Source organism: Poecilia mexicana, unplaced genomic scaffold, assembly GCF_051168715.1.
Source record: "Poecilia mexicana isolate PSO_F unplaced genomic scaffold, ASM5116871v1 scaffold_5, whole genome shotgun sequence".
In the NCBI taxonomy this organism is placed as follows: Eukaryota; Metazoa; Chordata; class Actinopteri; order Cyprinodontiformes; family Poeciliidae; genus Poecilia; species Poecilia mexicana.
Genome location: NW_028263374.1, coordinates 5,989,789 through 6,011,854, shown reverse-complemented (window position 1 = coordinate 6,011,854; position 22,066 = coordinate 5,989,789). Strand labels below are relative to the sequence as shown.

At 41.1% G+C, this 22,066-nt stretch overlaps 1 protein-coding gene across 4 annotated transcripts; it reads left to right on the top strand.

The window, feature by feature from the left end:
- Positions 1-1,185: 1,185 nt before the first annotated feature.
- On the top strand, positions 1,186-14,960 carry LOC106923235 (transcription initiation factor TFIID subunit 4-like). 4 transcript variants are annotated; one of them, XM_088005409.1, is made up of 15 exons: positions 1,186-2,404; positions 2,700-2,833; positions 2,945-3,064; positions 4,223-4,312; positions 4,422-4,544; positions 4,670-4,759; positions 4,882-5,091; positions 6,277-6,418; positions 6,527-6,632; positions 7,699-7,868; positions 7,949-8,079; positions 8,664-8,789; positions 10,164-10,220; positions 10,330-10,452; positions 13,585-14,960. In XM_088005409.1, the coding sequence occupies exons 1-15, from the start codon at positions 1,639-1,641 to the stop codon at positions 13,747-13,749; spliced, it is 2,553 nt and encodes an 850-aa protein (XP_087861535.1). In that variant the 5' UTR covers positions 1,186-1,638; the 3' UTR covers positions 13,750-14,960. The 4 variants fall into 4 exon arrangements, with proteins under 4 accessions (XP_087861535.1, XP_087861534.1, XP_014851658.2 ...); XM_088005408.1 differs by having other exon boundaries at positions 7,696-7,868; XM_014996172.2 differs by having other exon boundaries at positions 1,187-2,404; positions 7,696-7,868; positions 8,661-8,789.
- The last annotated feature ends 7,106 nt before the right edge of the window (positions 14,961-22,066 follow it).

The following is a 22,066-nucleotide window of genomic DNA, read 5'->3' as shown; positions in this document are numbered from 1 at the left end:
ATATTTTTATGTTTGTATTGTACATTTCTTACAATGTTTGCAATGTGAGAAACTGTGGTGACACTATATTCAACATTTTTAATAAATTTATTTCAAAACACTGTTGTAACAAGTAATCAGGATGCCAGTTAATTGTTAATTGTGTCGTGATTTCATGATACATAGAAAGTATCTTTTTAGCTTTAATTACAAAATCAGTTATCCATATTGAGGAACATTATTATTAAAAACTGGTTATATTTCAAGAATTTTTATTTACTTTTTTACTTCTGCTTAAGGTAACTAAAAAAGCTGGATTTAGAGTCAGAATCTTTTTCCTGAGTGAGTGAAGTACTGCTGAGTCCATTGGATGAGAAAAAGTTGTTCTACTCCTGGACTAAGCATAGATTTGAGTTACTTCTTCCACTAAAAGGTTGACTCCATCCAACTCATTGCATTAACAGGGTGTGTGAAATATGTCTGCAATCACTCACAAAAACAGACATCTGTGGGAAATACACTACGTGATTTTCTTAAGAGTGTCTTGCCCCAGCTGCGAAGAGGTTCTACATTATTTTTTCAATAAATAATTGAAAACTTATGCAGCTGACAAAGCTTTTTTTCCAGGCTGGGCTAAGTACCCAAAGGTTCAAGATCCTAAAAACGCCCCTGGATGCAGATAAAAACATATTACTAATAAGGGATTTGTCGTATTGATGCTTTAAGTGACGAATATAACAACATTTCTTGTTGTGTATATAAAAGTCAGCGCAGAGATGCTTGACTACAATGCTCAAGACTAAACAGTCATTTTTTAAAAAGGGTGGGGCGTCTTTATACGTCTCTGTACAACCGAAACCTCATTTCGCTGCAGCCATCTTGCCCGGTGCATCCAGTGTGAATAAACTCTGAAATTTGAATATTAAGCTTGCAGCAAACCTGGGTATTTATCCACCAAAAGTCACATGATTGAATTCTGAAAAGGATTATCTGTAATTTAAGACAAAGTATGCTTTCTAGTATGAAAAATTCGGTGAAAACATATCGTCCCGGCGAGATGTTATACCCTCTTCTACTTCTCCCGGAATGACAGCTGAAGCCATTGGTACCGCCTTTTAGCAGGCAGAGCAGCCAATCACCGTTCAGAGAACTCCCCGGTCTGAGGACTTTTGGCCATTGTACGCAGGCGCACGTCAGTTAGTAAGTACCTCACTTTTCACAAGCTCGCAGGAGTGCGAAGATGGCGGTTGGCCCCAGTCTGCTGGATGAACTCTTTTCACAGACGGGGGAGAATAAAGCGGTAGTTTGCCATCCTCCACGGTCTGTAGAGTCACAGCTGTCCTTGTTTATTAGTTTGAGTTGGCACGAGGCAGCTGTTAATTACATGGTTATAGTTCCGGGACGGGGGGGTAGCTCGAGCTAATGTCCAGCTGGGACTTGGTCAAGACGGTTGCTAAAGCAGGTACGCTGTAACTACTAATATTGTTTTCCTTATTTGTTCTCTGAGAACAAGCGAGAAGCAAGCGCCGGAGTTGGCAGAGAAAAGCAACAGACGTACAGTAGTCTTCCCCCATCACATTCGAGCGTGTGTTACTCCCGGTTAAACTAGTTGAAGTGCAGGTTGGGGTCTCCGCTTAGCGACTTCCCAATGGTTCAGCCATGGACGCATCGACAGGCAGCACCGACACCAAAAGGGGACACGAGCCGGGAAAACCACTTGTTGTCGGTGACGGTATAAGTTTCCCTCCTAACCAGCCGGGGAAAGTGGCTTCATACTCTGTGCAGACTTTTAATGGGAGCCAAACTATGAACTCTCACAATTCAGGAAGCGTTACCCCCCTGGAGGGGGCGAAAGCGACAAGTGGCACTGGTAACAACAACAACAGCAGCAGCAGCAGCACTGTGATATCAGCCGCGGCTGGCAGCACCGGAGCAGTGCTGTCAAAAGGGCTGACCGGCGTCTCATTGCCCCCCTCGTCAAACAGTGTCATTCAGACGCCGCTAATGAATTCGGACGGTGTTTCTGCTGCGAGCCAAGCAGCAGGACCCACGGTGACACTTGTCAGGCCGCCTATGCAAACAGCCGGGTCGGGCACAACTTTGAACGGCAGCAGTACCGCGAGTCCCGCCGTGGCTGCGAATGCATCGAATCAGACGGGTATTGGCACGCAAAATCCGCCGATAAACAATGGGCAGCCCGTCAGCGCAGGTTCGCACATCATTAAAGCAGAGCCGCCAACAACGATAATCCAGTCAGCACCGCAGCCCGCTGCTGCTGCCGCCGCCCCCAGCTCCATCAGTGCTCCCAGACCTCTTGGCATGGCAGCCGCAGGTGCGCCCGGGATCACGACCCAGATGCTGGCTCCGAGGCTCCCACAGACCTCTCCGGGACAGCCCAGTGTACACAACATCCAGATACCCCCGGGTAAGTGAGGTTGAGCTGTCATTTAGCATTTTATAAGCTATTACAAGTTTAAACAGAAAACTAATTATGTAAGTTTCCCAAATTTATGAACTGTAACTATAACGCTTGTCTTTAAAATCAACACAATAATACTTTATTTGTATAAACAAATGTTACAAAGTGCTTCACAGAATAATAATAATAATTAAAAAAAAATCAGTGAAGCAGCCCATCATAATTCACACAAAAATAAAGCACAAACTACTTTTTTAAGTTTTTTGCTGTTGCTCTCACACACCTTTCTGTTTCACTTCAGGTATGGTGCTAGTGCGCAGCGAGAGCGGGCAGCTGTTGGTGATTCCTCAGCAGACTCTGGCCCAAATGCAAGCGCAGGCGCAGGGAGGCATGGTACCTCGGACCGCCACGCCAACAAATGTGTCTGCGGCACAGGTATTTTTGGTTTGGGGTTTCAGGAAACTGTCTGTATATTTTAATCTAGAAGGAAACTGGTAAAACAGTCTAGTTGTTAGTCTGTGATTACTTTTTTTTTTTTTTTTTTAGGCTCCTGGAGCCACAATCATCAGCCGACAAGTATCTCCGGGCACCATCATCCGACCAGGCTGTCCGCCCCCAGTATCACTCGCTGCAACCACTGCTCTTCACAGAGCGCCCATCCTGCCGGTGTGTAGATGCTCTCTATGTACAGGATTCTACAAACGTGTTCTCTTTTAATAATATGATGCTTTAAACTTTGATTTATAATAAGTATTATAATCGCCAGGCTTATAAGCAAAGGATTTAGTTCTTGATGTCTCATTTGCACTTCAAATTTACCATTTTATTAATGTAATTTGCCGTAAAACTGCAGACCTGGGCAGTTTTACCTCGTACCTGGAACTTACTTGACATTTTTCACAAACAAAATACTTTGCACATGTAAGAACTAAAAAAAAAATGCTTGTTTTTCTTTCCAAAGTGGCTCAGTATCAGTCAGATTTTCTGAACTTCAGCTGTCAAGTCTTGTTTTAGAGTCTCAAATGGACTTTGTGAAACTCCAATACATTGGTACTCTGACTGCATTTCATTAGATGTTTAAGAAACTGGACTTAATGGCGGTTATTGTGAAGGCAGTTGGTCGAATTTAATGTAGAGGTCATCAACGTAAAAATGGATAAATACAAATGCAAACCGCAATTTAGACTTTCATTTGTAAATAGATGTAAAATCCATTATCAGTTTCCTTCCGTTTAACGATAATGAAGTACTTTGTGTTGTGCAAAAATACATTATTGAAGTTTGCAAAATGACAATATGAAAAGGTCTGGGAATGTGGATACTTTACCAATGTATTATGCTCCGTTTAAGCAAACCAAAGCTTTTAATGTGTATTTACATAATTACAGCATAACATATTTATTATGCATTCTATCCAATAGAAATTATTGCTATGTACAATGCATGGCTCAAAACTGCTAATTTGCATTCTGCTTTTGCATTGATACAATATGTGTGAATATATACATATTTATGTAATTATTAAACTAAATGCAGTACAGCACCATCAGGCTGCAGTGGGGTTTTTCCCAGAAACAAAATTGCGGAACCCTCCCCCCCCCAAAAAAAAACAGATTTCAAGCAAAATAGTAAAAAAGAAAAAAAAAGTTTATTATTATTATTAAACATGTCTGGTTTGCTCTATGGAGCATTTTACCTGCTGTGCTGTAACAAAATATATTTCTAACCAACTAGGACTTCAAAGTTCTGAGGTCGTCCTCTACAGGCTTTTATTCTGGTTCATTTTTTTAAGACGCACGTTTGTTTGTTTTTGTCTCTTCCCAGAGCTCTGTAGGGGCCACAGTGCCAGGACTGGCCCCTAGAACGCTCACTCCAACACCTGGGACCACGGTTACCTCTGTAACTGTGAGCAAGGTAAGAAGTGCTCACTTCAAACACTTCTTTCAAAATGGCTTATAGGGGTAGTAGTATTATTTGAGACTTTGGGCTTGTTTAAAATGCGGATCGTCTCTGTTTGCCATAGGAGACAATGGAGAATGTAAAGAAATGCAAGAACTTCCTGTCTACACTGATCAAGCTGGCATCCAGCGGGAAACAGTCCACAGAGACTGCAGCGACTGTGAGGGAGCTGGTCAAAGACCTGCTGGTGAGTGTGCTTCATACAGTGACAACTTTACATTTGCAATTGGACAAGATTCCCAGAGACACTAGCAAAGCAGGAAAGTATATTCGCGTAAATGTAAGCCCTTAGATTTTTTGATGTTTTCCCAGGAAGACAAGCTGGAAGCTGAAGAGTTCACCAGCAGATTGTACAAAGAGCTTAACTCCTCACCCCAACCATACCTAGTGCCTTTCCTGAAGGTGAGAACGCCCATGTGCTTCTGTCACGTTTAAAGCTTTCAGCCAACAGCAGCACACTTTAAGGTTGTTTCTATGCTGCGGCTTCACCTTAAATCATTTGGCTACTTTTATTAATTTGGTAGAGAAGCCTCCCAGCCTTGAGGCAGCTCACCCCAGACTCGGCAGCCTTCATCCAGCAGAGTCAGCTTCCTCAGCCGGCCTCGGTGGCCGTCTCCTCCACCTCAGCCACCTGCACCACGGTGGTCCTGGGCAGCCCTGGCCCCCGCCTCATGACTCCGGGCAGCAGACCCCAACTTCAGCCAACAGTCAGTCAAGGACAGACGACGTCACTGGTAACGATGCGCAGCATTAATCTCAGTGTTTCATAGCAGTTACAGTGTAAAACCTGAAGGAAATCATTCCACACTATGACGATTGTCACCATGTTGACTCAAATGTCTTGTTCAGTCACAATCGTAAGAGTGTCGGGGAAAAAACTATCATGTTCAGTCTTCTTACTGTTCGTGCCAAAATTTGTTTATCATTATTAAAAGTGCAAAAATATGAAATAGCTAATAGTCAAATTTTTCTAGAAAAAGAGCCCTAAATCATTTCAGATCCAAAGCATTAAGTGTCTCACATTTGTGTAAATTAAAAAAAAAAAAAAAGGCATGTAACTTCTCAAATCTTTAGTATTCTTGCATTGCAGAAAACGTCAAGTAGAGGAGCATCCTGATCCTAACGAACCGGAACAATGTAACAACAGCTTGTTACAGTTGATTATTTTTACACTATGATTATCTGCACCAGTGTTAAACGTAAATGTTTCCCCATTTTAGAAACATTGTTGAATGTGATATTTTCTATGTTTAATTTGTGTTTGTGCTCGTCTTCGCCGCTCGGCTTTAATGAAACAGTTTCTCCCTGAAGCTGTTCTTTCCATCGTCTCGAATCAAGCCGAGTTAAACAGGCCACACAAAATGAAGGCGGGGAGGAGAATAGTTAGTTTTATTGAGAGTGGACGGTGCACTGCTGGGGGCGGGGGAGAAGTGAACTACAAAAATAACGTATGGAAAATCTCTACTTAACACTCTATAATCATCTGATGGGTCCAGAATTACAACTGTGCATTTTTTTAATGTATTTTGTTAAGTAGTTTGGAAAGGTAGCCCATTTTCAGCAACAAGGCAATACAAAGTGCTTTACAGGAATTAAAATGAATACAAACAAAATAAACCAAAGGAAAGAGCAAAAGAAGAGAAAGTATCTAATGTTGATCCAAAGTATATAAACTAGATAAACTAGATACTCCTATTCAGGGTTGATAGATAAGTATAAGTAAGTATCCTCTGGTCTATTTACTTTTCTGGGCTGGAAGAACAGGAGTCTAAAACGTAGTTGCTAAGGTAGTTTTTCTGGATTCTAAGTTTGAAATGGGGAGGAAAAACACCACATGCCTTTTGATCCATGTGCATTGGATGGAATCAATAGCTGCCATTTAATCTGGTTATAATGTATGGGTGTTAAATCCCCCCCAGGTTCTCCAGCCTCAGCAGCAAAGAGCAATGCTGAGACCTCAGGTAACTCTACCCACCACCCCCATGATGGCTCTGCGGAATCAAACCCCGGGTCGGATCATGGTGGGACAGCAGCAAGTGCAGCTTAAAGAGCTGCAGCCAGGTGAGGCGTCACCCTGACAACGCCGTTGTTTTTGTTTCTGTGTCTTTCTGCATCCACGTAGTTTATTCTCTCATTTCTCCCCCAACCCCTCTGCTACACATATTGCAGCGGTTCAACTGAGACCCGAGGTGACGCTTGTTTCCAGGCAAGTCTCCGCCGTTGCCTTGACGCAGGCACAGAAGAACAAGCTGAAAGAAGCGGGTGGCACTTTCAAGTGAGACTCTTCATCTCTTTTTCTGCTCTTGGTTTCGTGCCTTGCGAAAAGCACAGACGCCATTTGAGCATTTTCAAAAAAGTCACAACCCGCAAATTATTATTTTTGATTTGGTCCTAAAAAGAAAAGGCACCGGCAGTCATAAGATTTCTGCTGACTTCTTCAGGCAGTAGAAACTCTTTTTTTTCATCACCCAAACTCTTTTATTAAATGAGTCTGTGCAGAAGTTGGTGATGTTTTCAAGTTGGTATACAAAGATGAACCCAAAGTGATAGAAAACTACAGACCCAACTGTTTCATGTAATAGGCCAACATGAATGACCATAATGGGGCACATTTGTAAAGTCGAAGGAAAAATATACACGTTTCAGAATTAATTTTGTAAATGAAAATGTGAAATGTGGCTCACACATCTCTGCTTATCCCCCTTCAGTACTTTCCACTCATTATTGCATTTGAAACTTTTAAATTATAGTCCAGAAACCAACATCCGCAGAAAAAGCATGTATCAATCCTCTGTTTGTGTATGTTTCATGTTTTTTTGTTGTTTTTTGTTTAGTTTTAAAAATAAAAATGATTGTTCTTTAACCACAAACTTTCTATTGCAGGTATTTATTGAATATTGTTAAATTGTCATTTGTGGCCCTAGACGAGTTTTACTCTGTAATCCTTTTGCATTTAGCTTCATTCCTATCAACTTTGATCAATTTGAAGAAAAACATTCCCACAGCATGATCCTGCCACCACCATGTTTAGTAAAAAGGACTGACTTTTCAAATGCTAATCCATATTTAAATGGCCTTCCAGGTCAAATTATTTACTAACTTATCACATTAAATCTAAATAAAATACACTATACGGTTTGCTGATGCGACATGACAACATGTGGATATTTTCAATCGGCATACATAACTGCACTCGCCATCATAAACAGTTCTGTATCAATCTAATTTTGTGAAGAGAGATGGATGTAAAATTATTGCAGAAAAAGCAAATCAGTCTTGCCGAACAACAACGTTGACTGTCAGACACTGCAACCACAACACGTCTGCTTCTTCATCAGCAGAGATGACGACGACATCAACGACGTGGCCTCCATGGCGGGAGTGAACCTATCAGAGGAGAGCGCTAACATCCTGGCAACTAACTCCGGACTCGTCGGCGCGGTGACGCATTCCTGCAAGGACGAGGCCTTCCTCTCCTATGCCTTGCTGCAGAGGAGAATGCTGGAGATCGGTGAGGCTCTGGTCCTTCCTGACCGAACGGGAGCCTCCGGTTGGTCAGTCTCTCACCGCATCGTTTGTTTCGTCCTCCAGGTATGAAGTATGGCGTTACGGAGCTCGGCACCGAGGTGGTGAATTACGTCTCCCACGCCACCCAGCAGCGACTTCTGAACTTACTTGAAAAAGTCTCCCAAGTAGCCCAGCAGAAAAACATCAACTTCAAGGTTTGTTGATGAATTACACCAAATCAAGATGATTAGCAGAGCACATTTCATCAAGAAGGCAGCTCAAAGTGCCTTACATCATAATATAGAACCAATTATGAAACATAACCATGTCATTTTGTCAGATGCCGTCATCAAAATCACCATTACACATAAAAAATGTTGATCAGTGATCCATTTACCATTAATCAAAGGCAACTTTTAGCTTTTTAGCCTTGATTTAAAGGAGCTCAGTTTGTTCAACATTAGCAGGGCATAGAAGATTAATGCTGCATCTCCACCAGATTTCTCAAAGGCAGCTTCTTTGAGCTGCCCCTTTAAGACAGCTCATCAAAAACATACTGGGAGTGTTGCCTGTATTCTTCCATGCATGTTAGAGAAATCTTCTTAATGAGACGGAGGCCCAATTTCAAGGCGTTAAATTATGTCAGTTTTTTTTTTTTCACATCACATATACATGTTTTTATGATGAACTTGATTGTGCTATAAATGGAAGAAAACATAATACGGCTTTAAAACGATTACCGGTATGTCAGCATTGACTTCTTCTGAGGTAGCATTGTATCGATGACGTCTTTTAGCAGGAGGATGACAGCTATGAGCAGAGCAGCGACGTTCGGACTCAGCTGAAGTTCTTTGAGCAGCTTGACCAGCTGGAGAAGCAGCGAAAGGAAGAGCAGGAGAGGGAGATCCTGCTGAAGGCAGCTAAGGTACGCTGTCATGAATCTAGAGAACGAAACCTTCATTAACACACATGTGCCTGTTGTTGTTTTTAGCCGCCTGTTACATTTTTGTGTTCACCATTAACAGCCGTCTTAAATGTTTTGCCTACATACGACGTTTTAGTCACTTGACAGCTTTTCAGTTGACTCGAGAGCGCCATACGGTTTGACCCCAGGGTCGGCCGGGATTGATTTATGACTCGACAACAGGGAGCCTGCTGCCAGCAAGCGTCCTAATTGGTATTTGGGTTGAATTTCTAACGTCAGATTTAACCACATGATATTAAATACGTAATGATTCATAGATTTTAGTTTGTTGAAGCCAGAATGTGTAAAAAACTTCCAGCTCTAGAAGAGTAAGCTTAAAGAAAACGAACCCTCTCTGCATTTCAAAGTTTACATTTGAAGACTTCTGGCTGTTGCTGTTTTGTTGAGAACAATTTCAACTGTCCAGGATTTCTGTGAGGACTTAAAGTCTGAAATTGATTCACCATAGTTTTGGGGCTTTAGGACTTTACGTTTACGTAAAAAGTAATTAATCTATTACTAAATTATTTGACGATTATTGATTCATTTGTTCAGCCCTACGGTCATATCTATATACTGCAGAGTCTAAAGTTCAGCTGATAGTTATCTATACACCTGGCTTATTTTGTTTTTAAATGACTCTCTTAATGCTCAGAGAGTTGTTTCTGATAGAGATCAGGCGGCCGTCTCTCAAAAGGGAATTTGACAATGTAAAAAGGGGCATCAATATAAAAATATATACATTTTGGGGTTGTTGTTTTTCTTTTTTTACATTTTGATAAAACAAAAATGTTTCAAGCACTATAAAAAGTCTTGTCTGTAATCATCAGGGCAATCCTTTTGATAATCCCAATTTGTTGGTATTTACAGCATTAATTGTGGTGATACGCTCTAACATTTTTTTTTGTTGAAAGGCCTCTTTGCCATAACCCTAATCTCCACAGATTCTCAATCATGCTTAAGTAGATCAAAGTGACTTCAGAAAATGAAACCTGTCATTGTCATCATTTACCACAGACTGTACGTCTGCTTGTTGTCGTTTTGTGCTGCCTGTTGCATTTCTGTCTTTACCGTAAACAGTTGACTTAACACCGTGACTCTGCTGGGGTTAGATTTAACAAGTGGTTTTAAATGGTGCAACACATGAAACTCTGATTATTTAATAAGAGCTTTTAATTGACACCTCTTGCCTTTATTTATTTTTGCCTGTTTTTTTTTCTAGTTATTGCACGGTTATATAAGCAGTATCTTATTCTTTATGCTTTGCTGTTGACGTCAAACTGCAATCGAAGTGTCTTAAATAAACGACGACTTTTCTTCATGTCGGCCCTTCAGTCCCGAGCGCGGCAAGAGGATCCGGAGCAGCTGCGTTTGAAACAGAAGGCGAAAGAGGTACGAGTTGAGGTGGAGCACGGTCTGCAGGTCTCTCTGTCACGTTTACGACTGATTCAGTTTTTGGTGAGCGTATGTGTGTGTGTGTGTTTCTGTGTGTGTTGTCCAGATGCAGCAGCAGGAGCTGGCTCAGATGAGACAGAGGGAGGCCAACCTGACTGCTTTGGCAGCCATTGGTCCCAGGAAGAAGAAGAAGAACCTGGACTCTCCATCCTCATCTGCTTCAGCTGAGGTAACAATGAAGACAGTAATTAATGTTTGCACGATTTATGCCTGTGCACCTGCAGCAGCCAGGGCCGGATGCATTAGGATTCTGGGTCATCTCTCTCTCTCTCTCTATTTTTTTTCCCACCTATCCTGTTCTTATTAGCGCAACATCAGGGAAAAACTAAAAAGCATTAGTCGGATAATATTCTGTAATTGCATGTTTTGGTTATTATTTGACAGCACAGCTCGGCCGTAGTTTATCTTTTCATACAGAGTCTCGCAACAAATATTTAGAGCATTTAAACTTTTTCTCAAAGTCAAAAACTTTTATACATTTAAATAGCATCTAGTAAACAAAAAGTATCGCGTCATTGACATTGATCATTGTAAAAACGATGCATGGCTTTCAGTTGCAAGTCTTTAGAGGTATGTTTCCTCTAGTCTTTAAAATGTGGAGAGTTTTGGAGGACTGTGCACTTTTTTTTTTTTAACAGACGTCTTTTTGCCCATCTTTCAAAATGCCCAGATTTATGGATTGGACAAATGCAGCTCCTGCAGAGTTATATTGGCTCATCTGACTTCTCTGATTAATATTTCCCTTGCCCAGTCTTGGTGGACAATCAAGTTTTGATACATTTGTGAACTTAATCATCATTTCCCCTACCATTTACCATTATGTCCAATTTTGTGTTGGCCTATCATATTTCTGTCACGACAACAAATTTTGCTGGACCACAAATTATGCCAGAAAGTATTGTGATAAACAATAACAATGTCATTTTGAGAACATTTTTCAACTAATATAATGATAATAGTAGAACACCATATCAAAAATCAAGAACATTTGACACTGGGACTGGAAAACATTTTAAAAATCCAAAATAACTAAACAAAACAACTTAGACAACAATAATTAAAATAGATTATGAAGCATCTGGAACCATTTCAAAAAATATTAATCAGTCCTCTTGTACAGGGAAAACAGACAAAAGAGCCAGGTAGGATTTTTATATGAAAAAAAAAGGTGCAAACTAACTACTTCAAAGTGGATGTCAAATGTTTCCAGTGTTTTTCAAAATGGCGGCTTTTCAACAATATTAAAAGGGAAGTGTCTTTTTAAAGATTATTGTCCAAGTCGAAATTATCAAGGTCATTTTTAATTTAGCGTGTGATGAATTGATTTATTGCTTGTCATGACAGGATTACCCCATCACAAAATAAAAAATAAAAAAAAATCACACTGAAGGTTGAGGTTGTAATGTGATTAAAACGTTAAAAAAAAGAGATATGAATACTTTAGCAAGGCACTGTCATCAACAGATCCTTTCTGGGAGTCACTGAGTGTATTTATAGCTCTAGTTTGAAACATTCGTTTTGTTAATGGTTACAAATGTTAGCGGTGAGACTCGAGCCTGCTTCTCGGTGGCCGTGTTGGTGATAGAAAGCTGAGTTTGTCACCAGCTGTCACCGGCGGTCCTCACCACCTGCTCGAGCAGAGAAACTTGCAGAGCGACGGCTCTCATTAGGTCAAGCAGAGCTCTGTTCTCACTGCAACCGTCAGCTGACTCCTGTAAACACACATCAAACAAGTTTGATCCACATACGTCTAATGAAATGACACATTCATTTTGGATTGTCATCCTTTATTCTCCCTGTTCTTGTGAAGAAAAACTTCAGTTTTTTTTTTTGGAGGAAACTGTTCATTGGCCTTTGAGAGTTTGCCCTTCCTACTGCTTTTAGTGCAGTTTAATGTTACAGCTAACTCTTTATGGCATACTTGGAGAGGTGTCACTTTTATTAAAATTGCAAAAATATTCACATTGACTTCTCACCTCGCACTAAAAGGTGTTTCAACATATCTTTTTTTATTACCTTCTATCTCCTTTAAATGGTTTTACTTCTGCTTTGCCAACATGATCATTCGTTTTGGTTGAGCTAACGGTCTTTATGAGCTCCCTCGCTCATCGCTGATCAGTGTAATCTGCTTGTCTTTGGGCCGTGGGTGGAATCTGGAAGAGAAGTGTGCTCAGAAGAACATGCAGGCTCTAACCCAGGGAAAGCCCCGGCCATATGGTGCTTTCTGTCCAAACACTCAGTTTGCTCTATGATACTCAGTTGCACGAGTAAAAGCTTGAAAAAGAATAGTATCATGAAAAAAGTTCATTGTTTTTTTGTCACTCATTTCAGAAAGTGGGACTCATGTATTATATGGATGTGTTACACATACAACAGATATATTTAATGCTTTATTGTAGTTCCATTTGCTCTCAAAAATATGAAGACCTTAGATAATAAAGGGAATGATTCCAAAGTCCTGCAAAGGTATTCATACTGTTTGAACTTTTCCACATTTTGTCACTTTACAATCATATGAGACCTAAATAGAGGTTTCTTGGTCGACATGAAAATTCCTATATGAAGAAGTAACACCAAAATTGCGCATCAGTTCGAACCAAACAACATCCACAGTAAAACTTTTTGGTGGCAGCATCATTTTCTGGGTATACTATTATACAAACCAGGGTGTCTGCGCGTCCTTAAACAGTCTTAAATTAATGTACCTAAAATGAAGGCCTTAAAATGTCTTACTAAAATGTAATATGGCCTTTAATATAACAGTCACATGTCTTAAATGGTGTCTTAGCAGCAGGGTTAAATCTCAGGCAAACGTCTGAGTTGCACTCAGACATCGTTGCGTTCTGTGACTTCACTGTTGAAGCTACTGGTAATTCACAGCTAATGTACACTTGCTAGCTAGCTAGCTTTTTGCATCTGTTATGGGTAAGTGGAAATTTACCACCAATTGGACGATGTTCGTACATTTCTGTCGTGATACAGGTCTTGCGGTACAGTCTTAAAAAGTCTTACATTTGAGTTGGTAAAAACCTGCAGATACCCTACAAGCTGTACAATGAGTGCTTTACATTGAATCAAAGTGTCATATTTAAAATGTTGTCCAATGAAAAGACATAAGGTATGTACAAAAATGTAATTGAGCGTACTCACTTTTGTAGCACACTATGTGCTTTTTCCACTCACTGCACAGTTATGCACTAGCACGTTTGTAGTTGTAACGTCACTTATCGCAGAAATGTTGTCAAGCGCCGTCAGCATCGCTCACCGTTTCCTTCTTCCTTAACTTCTCCACATCTTTCAGGGGTCCGGAACAGGCTCGTCTCTAACCGGCGCCGCTGGTTCCTCGGGCTCCAGACTCACTCGACAGCGCATCACGCGTGTCAATCTCAGGGACCTGCTCTTCTGCCTGGAGAACGAGAGATTTACCAGTCGCTCTCATTTCCTTTACAAGGGCTTTCTCAAATAGCCTTGATGTTTGAGAGAGAGAGAGAGAGAGAGAGAGAGTAGAACTAGAGGGGGAAGAGGGAGCGACGTGAGTGGAGAGACCAAAACGCTCCCTCTTGAGAAAGACTCCTTTGGGTAAAAAGGAGAGGAGACGATCTATTTGGTGCATTTAAAGGTTCTTTAGGTTCACCTGCTATCATAAAATACAATCGTAGCCATACTGGAAGGCCTCTCTACCTCCCTCCTCAAGTGATGCCTCTTTTCCTTCAGAGCAGTCGTTGACTGATGCCCCTTTATCTGCCCTGTTAAAACCTCCTTTTCTTTCAAGATGGTGCAAAAGTAAAACGTGTTTTATGAAGGTTTTATTTTGTGTGAACAAATGACATAATGCACAATTGTGCACTGTATCATAGTTTGGTTTATTTTCTGAACATTCGTATGCAAGCTAGGCTTTAAAGCTATGGAAATCACTTGTATTAGACAACCGGTTTGTTTTTGTTTTGTTTTTCTTGAATGATGATTTCCTTCTAGTTTGTGTTGATTTTTAGTTTGAACTCCAAACTGTGTAACCTGCTGAGTTGCCTTCCTAACTATGAATAAGCCATACAACCATTCTCACACAATTAACCCTGCTGTAAGCTCACTCTGTTCATCTCCATTACTTTGCAGCATATTTAAAAATTTCCATCATATTTATTTACTAAAAATCAAAGTTTAAATTAATGTTTAGCTATTTATTTATTATGTGACGCTACAAGTGTGTCCTATTGCTTAAAGCTGGGGGAAAAAAATTAAAAGTACATCCACAACAGGATATGTTTGAAATGACGTTTTAGATTTCAGATGCTTAGAGTTGGGTGTTCTTTATTTTTAATCTATTCTTTAGATTTAAACTTAAAATTTCTAATTCTAATAGTTTTTTTAAGGCTTCTAACCTCTGTTGCTATACCAAACTTCTTCAATCTATTTTTGTAGCCTCCCAACACACATTTTTACTCCTGTTGCAAACTGACAGCTGTAATGTGACATTACTACTTTGGTGAGCTACTGGACAACCCTTTAGGTCTTTAGTGTGTCTGTCTTAAGAAACTAGAGTTTCTTCTTGTACATTTGTAAATGTTTCATCTAAAGTTTTACATACAGTTTTGTATAGAATTGAAAATTTATGCATACTGCATCAAGAAAATCTAAATTTCTCTACTGAAAAGTTTGAATAAAGGATGATTTTACATATTCCATGTGTTGATGTTTTTTGCTTTGATTTTCACCAGGGGGCAGCATCTAAATATGTGCTGTATGTCTGTAAGGACTGCGAAGCTGTGTTACACAAAGGACCTAAACCCTTAACATCTGTAAAACCACCTGAAGTTCACTGTACGCGTCCCCTGCATGTGTGTGTGTGTGCGCGCGTGTGTGTGTGTGTGTGAGAAGTGCAGCAACAATCACTGCTCAGAACGAAATCACACGCATGCAGCCTGCTTACCAGTCTGTCCGACTCTTTGTTGAGTCGTCTTGTTTAAGGCTGTCCCCATTATCAGCCCCTGCATGGTGCACTGGCAACAGCTGTCACATCAGCTGCTAACATTCGCCATAATAAACCATTTGCTGGAAATGATTAGGCCCATTCTTCCACTGGGAAAGCAGCCTGATGGTTTAATGATTGGGAGCAGAGCAGCTTTTTTTCTTTTGTGTATGTGTGTGAGTGTGTGTGTGTCTATGACGTCCATTATAAAGGAACGCTACACAGCTCACAAAAAAATGGATCCTCGTCCTTTTGACGTCTCAGATTTTGTCACCACAAGCCTAAACGTATACATTATAGGGATTTTTTTGTTGTTTTGATAGACCAAAACTATAAGTGGCACTCAATTATGAAGTGGAATAAGGGTTCAGGGTTTTCATTCCTGTTTGGAATTAAAATTATGATATGTGGTGTACAGTTCTACTGATATACACTACTGACATATTTTCTACCAGCTTAGTCACATCTAGAAACATAGATTTCAAGATTTCCACTGATTTTTTAGGATTTAGATGTTGACTTTGACTGGACCATTCTAGCGCATCACTAGCTGAACATACATCTTATCTGACCAGAGCATTGTTTCTTTTCTTAGAGCTGCAACATGCAGTTCGGAGTATTTTTATTTATTTTATTTTGTTTTCTTGCCACTCTTCTGTAAATTCAGGTTTATCTGAGCATGTAAGTTACTCTGACAGCTGTGGATCTCTGATGATTAATCGACCTGAAAAATAAAAGTGAAATCTTTCCAAATCACAACGTTTAAATGACTAAAATACATTACAACTTGCGGGTGCTAACCAACAAAGTGGAGCTTTTCTTTTCCTTCAGGAAGATATATCCGGTAGCCACTAGATGGCAATATTTCATTCCCTTTATAAGGTTTATCTTGCTGACAGAGTCGTTCTCTTAAACATTAGGTTATAAAAGCATTCACCATTCAATACTTATATTTCCCTTTACTCATTAAGCACCCAGTCTGCTCGGTGACCCTGCATCATCGACTTTGCTGTGAATAATCAATCAAAAAAAAAAAAAAAGCCAAGAAGAAGAAAGCCAAACCGGGGTCTCTTTCTGGTTGTGGGAACCTCGTCGAGGCCCGAAAGCCTCTCAGGGCGTCAATGTTCGACGGCAGCGGGGACTCAGGTAAGGCCTCGGCCCTTGTGTCTCGGCCCAATCCAATATTTTTCCTGGTAATCCTCCCTTCCGCTCCTCAGCCCTGCTGCTCTTTTCCGAGTTAAGTCCACATAAGCTCCCACTTGAGTGCCAGAGGCAGAGCAGCGCCAGGGATGGTGCGGTTGCCTAGCGACGCCTCAGTCGCTGCACCTGAGGGTGTTGGGTAAACACCGCGAGCCTGCCAAAGGCAAGAGGAAACGAGTGACATCACCAGCCCGACTCCCTCGCCTCCTCCCTTCGTGACATTTATTGCAAAAGGCTTTTATTAACGTCTTACACTCAGTGTCGCTGTTTCTGCTTTCACCCCGGGGTGAGATCATTAATGAGTCTCATGCAAGTTCAAATGTGTGCACATGCGCGCGCGCGTGTTCTTCTCAGTTGTCACTTTTGTCAGATTCCAAGATGGGATTTGACTGATGTGATAGTTCCTCTCAGTGGGGCGTTTCTGCTGCACTTCCACGATAAGCCTCTAATCTAAAACAATCTTCCTTTGTTTACTCTCACAGAGAAGCTCATCGCGGTTTGCACTTTAACTCTGATTACGGCACGATCCCTATAGCTTTGTAAATACTAAAACTCAGATCATATTTTAGTGTGATGTTATCTTTGCAAGCTGGTGAATTAAAAAAAAAATCCATTTGCAGTCGCGTCGCATTCATGCTGTGAGACAAATGCATTGGTAGTCGCTAAATTGTTTTATTCCTTTCAACACCACCTTGTCTAATGTTGATTAAGCCAGGGGCTTATGAATAAAAAATCTGCTGGAAGGAGTTCCGGGGAGGGAATATGATTGAGGTGAACTGATGTGGCACAATGTGATTCAGTCGGTGCACTTTATCTTCCATTTGGATGCGCAAACCCAGCAGCCCGGAACCACTTTTATTCCCCAAACGAAATTGAATGAAATCATTTGGAGCCCACCGACAGGAATTAAACCCCGAAACATAAAACCGAGCAACAGTTCATTAGCTCCCGCGTCCTCACGACTCTGTCTCTTGTTCGTTTCTGGCCTCTGTCCCACCCGGGTTAATGTTGACTTCAGGACTCTTTTGTTACGAGGCCGACCGGAGCTCGCCGCTCTGGCCAGGAGATGCTATAATAAGGCCGGTGTTTATGACCGGCTGCTGGAATGGGGTTTGGGAGCGTCGCTGAACCTGTGAGGTATTGATGCTGGGGTTAATAGCCTGTTGGCCTCTTTAATGGAGCTGATTCAGGCCAAGCAGCACACAGTTTCGGGCCCAGAGGACGAGAACGTCTCCTCTTACAAAGTCATGTGTCGGGCGATGCGGGTCAGACTCCAAAATGCGCTGTGCCCCCAGCAGACTGAACGTACTGTGCTCTGCTGTTTGCATTTAACATGATTCCTGCTAAAAACGTTACATATTAAGTGGACATCAAACAACGTAATGTATAACTGCTTAATGGATGGGAAATGACACACGGTTTTCAGAGTTTTTTTTTTCCAAACAAAAATCTGAAAACAGCGTCAGTGTTGGTATTCAGTCCCTCAACACACACTGCAGTAGCTTATGTCTGTGTCCTGATTGTATCATGACTAGCTGCATTTCCCCTACAGATAAAACTTTGTCAATGTTCCGCTAATGTAAAAAAAAAAAAAAAAAAAAAAAACCCCAGCAATTTTGCAATTGCGATGTTAACATTATAGAAGGCACGCACTCATAATCTGATGCGAATGCATTTTTTAAGTCCTTAAAATAATGTGGCGCCATCATCCTCCAACTACTTCCTGTCGTCTTCTTCTTCGTGGTTTGCGCCAGTGACAACAGCCGGTGGTTGATCACGTGACTCGTTGGACATGGAAAAAAAGTGTTTCGATTGTAGTTTCGTAAAATAAACCAATTTCGATATGACTAAAAACAACACCTCATCTTAGAGCCAAAACTTATCAAAATATGAAGTTGGTTTTTTTTAAGTGACGTGTTTCCATTGAGCAAATTTTACTTTTTAAAAGTCAAATTGCGCACTTATATGGTCAAGGGAAACAGATAATTATGTGGCTACTTTTGTATTTCTCTGTTGTGTTTGGTCTTTTCTTCGCTGGCTGCAAAACAAATTCCCTCTTGAGGAAAGTAAAGTTGATCTTGACAACAACAACAACAAAAAAAAAGATTTTCGTCTAATCTGGCCTGCAAACACCTTCTTCTAAATGTTTCCTGTGTCTCTCACATGCTTTATGACCAACTGCAAATGGAAATTCCTGTTTGCTTTCCCCCTAACAATAGCTTTCTTCCTGCCAATCTCCCATAATGGACAGATTTATGGAATACACAACAAAAAGCTGTCCTGTTCAACGATTCTCTCTCTTGAACTCCAGAGTTACCATGGCGCTTCGTGGCTGCTCCTCCTTGTCTGGTCTTTCTGTTTTGCTGCACGGTCACAAAAAAATCCCAATAAAGCACAATGAGTACTTTTAAAAAGTCACTAGCTGGCCTCTTTTTTTGTCTGAATGTAAATGATCACTACTACTCAGATTATACCACTGATCCTCCTGAGTTATAGACAGAAGACAGACGAGAATGGAAGATCTATTGCACCTTCAACACCACTAAAGAAGCTCAGGTGCAAAGAAATAATCTCTTAGCATTAATTGAATATGTGCAGCAGTTTTCCCAGCAGGAGGGGAGTTATGCTAGGCCAACATGCTTGTGCTTGCTGTGTAGAAGGAAGAGAGTATTCAGGGAAAACCCTCAAATGGATAGGAAGAACATACATTAGCCTGTCCCCTTGTTCTAAGCGTCGCTCCGAACAGAGGATCTGGACCTCGGGCTTTTGAGAAGCAATTGCTTGCTGGAGGCGTAAACCCCGTTGAAGTTTTACATTCTACTCAATCGTTAACGTTTGCCTGTGCCATGACGTTATGTAATGCGCTAGCTTGATGCTATGAAGCTTACCGCAAATTGCCCTGTACTATAAATAACCATGTTAATTCAATATTTGGTAACGTGGCCGACACGGACTGGACGGCTTTGTTCACTTCCTCCATTGCCGTCGCTAAAACTACAGGAAGACTACAATTCTAAAACAGCAAAGAAAATCGACGTCACCGCTCACAACTTCTCCTTCTGTTCGCTGATTGGCCTGGTTGAACTTCTACCAGAAGAATCCTTGTCAATGGGAGAAAGCCCAAACTGAGAACTGAATGGAGATTAGAATCGAGTGGAATTGCATAGGAGAGCAATGGCCAAGCTAGGAGAACATGCTAACTTCACACAAAAGTTTGCAAGTTCAAGAATCAAGGATCTTTTTAAACTTTAAAAGATCAGTGCCACTGTGTAGTCTGGATATTACTTCTAAAAAAATACAACATACCTTCAGAAGGTACTCTAAAGCTTCTAAATACACTTTAGAATCAAGCAAAAATGTCATTAATCTCATTCAGTTATGACAAACAGGTAAACAGTTTATAATACTTACCGAGGTCCACTGATCCATTCGAAATGGAATGAAAACACCATTCATTCATTTTCTAGGCCCCTTTAATTCTATTCAGGTTGCAGAGTTGATGGTACCAATCTTCGACAGCCTACTGATGAGAGGCAGGATAGAAAAAAAACTGTTACACACTGTCAAACATAGAAAAAATCTCAAATTAACCCAAACCCGCTTGTTTTGGTTTGTTAGTGAAAACCGGAGAACCTGTCAAAAAATAAATAAAAAAATAAAAAGACACATAGTGGGAGGACATACAAACTCAACTCAGAACGATCCTGAGAGACAACCTCTGATTTCAGCAACAAAAGCACTAACTACTCAGTGGGGATGTTATTACAAATATTTCCAGTCATGAAGACGTGATGCCAGAGCCCACCTCTGTCTTTCTGGCACATTTTTCACTTCAGCAGATACGTAAAAAACATAAAATAAAAATAAAAAAATCACAACTGAGCCCAAAACTGATACAAAAAATGCTGCATATTGTATCCATTTAAGCCAGTGATATGGTTTATGGATAACATGTAGACTGTTTTATGGAGAAATTTGGAGCAAAGTCTGTTGGGTTTATGTTTCGGTGCCAGTGGCGATCGTTCCTCGGTGGGTTTATACTTAAAGGCGTTTTTGATTTATTTCATGTAGCAGACATAGGGGCTACATGCATCTTTAATGCCAAAACACTATGTGAAGAAGTCTATTGTACAGCATTTCAAATCATCTGATTAATTATGCATAACTCACCGACGTATATCGAGCCTGGAGCTTTGCCTTATAGACGGTTACCTCTGCACAGTGAGTGAATGCTGTTGTAGAACTCAGACATTGTAAGGTCGATTAGCACAGAACAAGATTTAAAAAGACGATGTGACTGCAATCAAAGAGCGTAGGCGATTTGAAACAAATGGGTTTCGAGTTCGGACTTGAAGTGTGGCAAAGAGTCGAAGTTACGGAGATCAGGTGGGAGTTTGGGAGCAGAGGGGCTGAACGCTCTGGTCCCCATAGTGACGAGACGGGCAGTGGGAACAGACCAGAAGAAGAGGATCTGAGGGTTTGGGTTGGTGCAGCAACGTGAAGGAGGTCCAAAAGATACGGGGGGAGGGGAGGGATGTGAACCGCTTTGAAAGTATGAGATGGGAAGCCAATGGGGCTGTGTGTGTGATGACATGAGCGGCTGAATTTTCAACCGGTTGTAATTTATGAAGAGTTTTTCTGTGGCAGACCAAAGAGAAGACGATTACAGTAACCTAAACGGGAAGTGACCAGACTGTGGACCAGAACAGCAGTGAGAGAAGGTCGGAGACGATGAATATTTTGGAGATGAAAGTAGGCTGACCGAGTGAGGTTATTGACATGGGAGGCAAAGGAAGAGGATAACACTCAGACTCTTAACCTGAGGGGAGGGAAAAATGGAGGAGCTATCAACCTAAATGGAGAAGTTATTAAGTTTACTTGGTGTTTATTTAGTACCAATTAAGAGAAGTTCAGTTTTATTGCAATTTACATTGAACTTTGCGGTTTTTAAAAGTATTTTCGATAGCCTAAGCTGTCGAAAATATAGTTTATTTTATGGTGTGGAGTAGATTATCTCCACATCATAAATAACTACTCGTCAGGCGGCAGATACTTTCTCCAGGAGGAACATGAAATCCATTGTGGTGCTTTGATCTCATCGTAGACAGATTCCTGAAATATAGCAGAAGAAGGCTGAGAGCGGTGTCAGCAGAAAAAAATAATTACAAAAAACCCCCACCCAGCCAGCAGAGTCCGTCCATCCAGGCCTGTTTTTCTGTGGAATAACAACATAAACACTAAAACCACCAGTGGTTGATCACGCAGCCGGCGTCCCAGCCAACATCACAACCGTGGTGTTTTTCAAATTGAACTGTTCTCTGGGTCAGCCCAGGAGACTCCGGAGAGAAAATGGGAAAAAAAAAAAAAAATAGCTAGGCTAGGACATGTTTGAAGAAGAGAACTTTATTTACAACACACAAGGCTCTGGCTGCAAGCCGGCAGCAAAGCTCCTTTCTCAAGAAGAAGGGCGGAGAGGAGGGGGGGTTATGAGGGGTAACTTCCTCTCCTCCGCCACGAGGAAAAAGAAATTTCACCAAAGCCCATCAAAGAGCCCGTCCTTGAACTGAATATTCTTTTCTGCTGACAGCTTGCGACTAAGATGACTTCTTCCCGGTTT

Bases quoted from the DNA above. Each gene is read 5' to 3' on its own strand.
- LOC106923235 (XM_014996172.2), top strand. From the start codon at position 1,639: ATGGACGCATCGACAGGCAGCACCGACACCAAAAGGGGACACGAGCCG. The intron at 2,834-2,944 runs GTATTTTTGGTT...TTTTTTTTTTAG, and splicing joins CAAATGTGTCTGCGGCACAG to GCTCCTGGAGCCACAATCAT. The intron at 8,790-10,163 runs GTACGCTGTCAT...TCGGCCCTTCAG, and splicing joins TCCTGCTGAAGGCAGCTAAG to TCCCGAGCGCGGCAAGAGGA.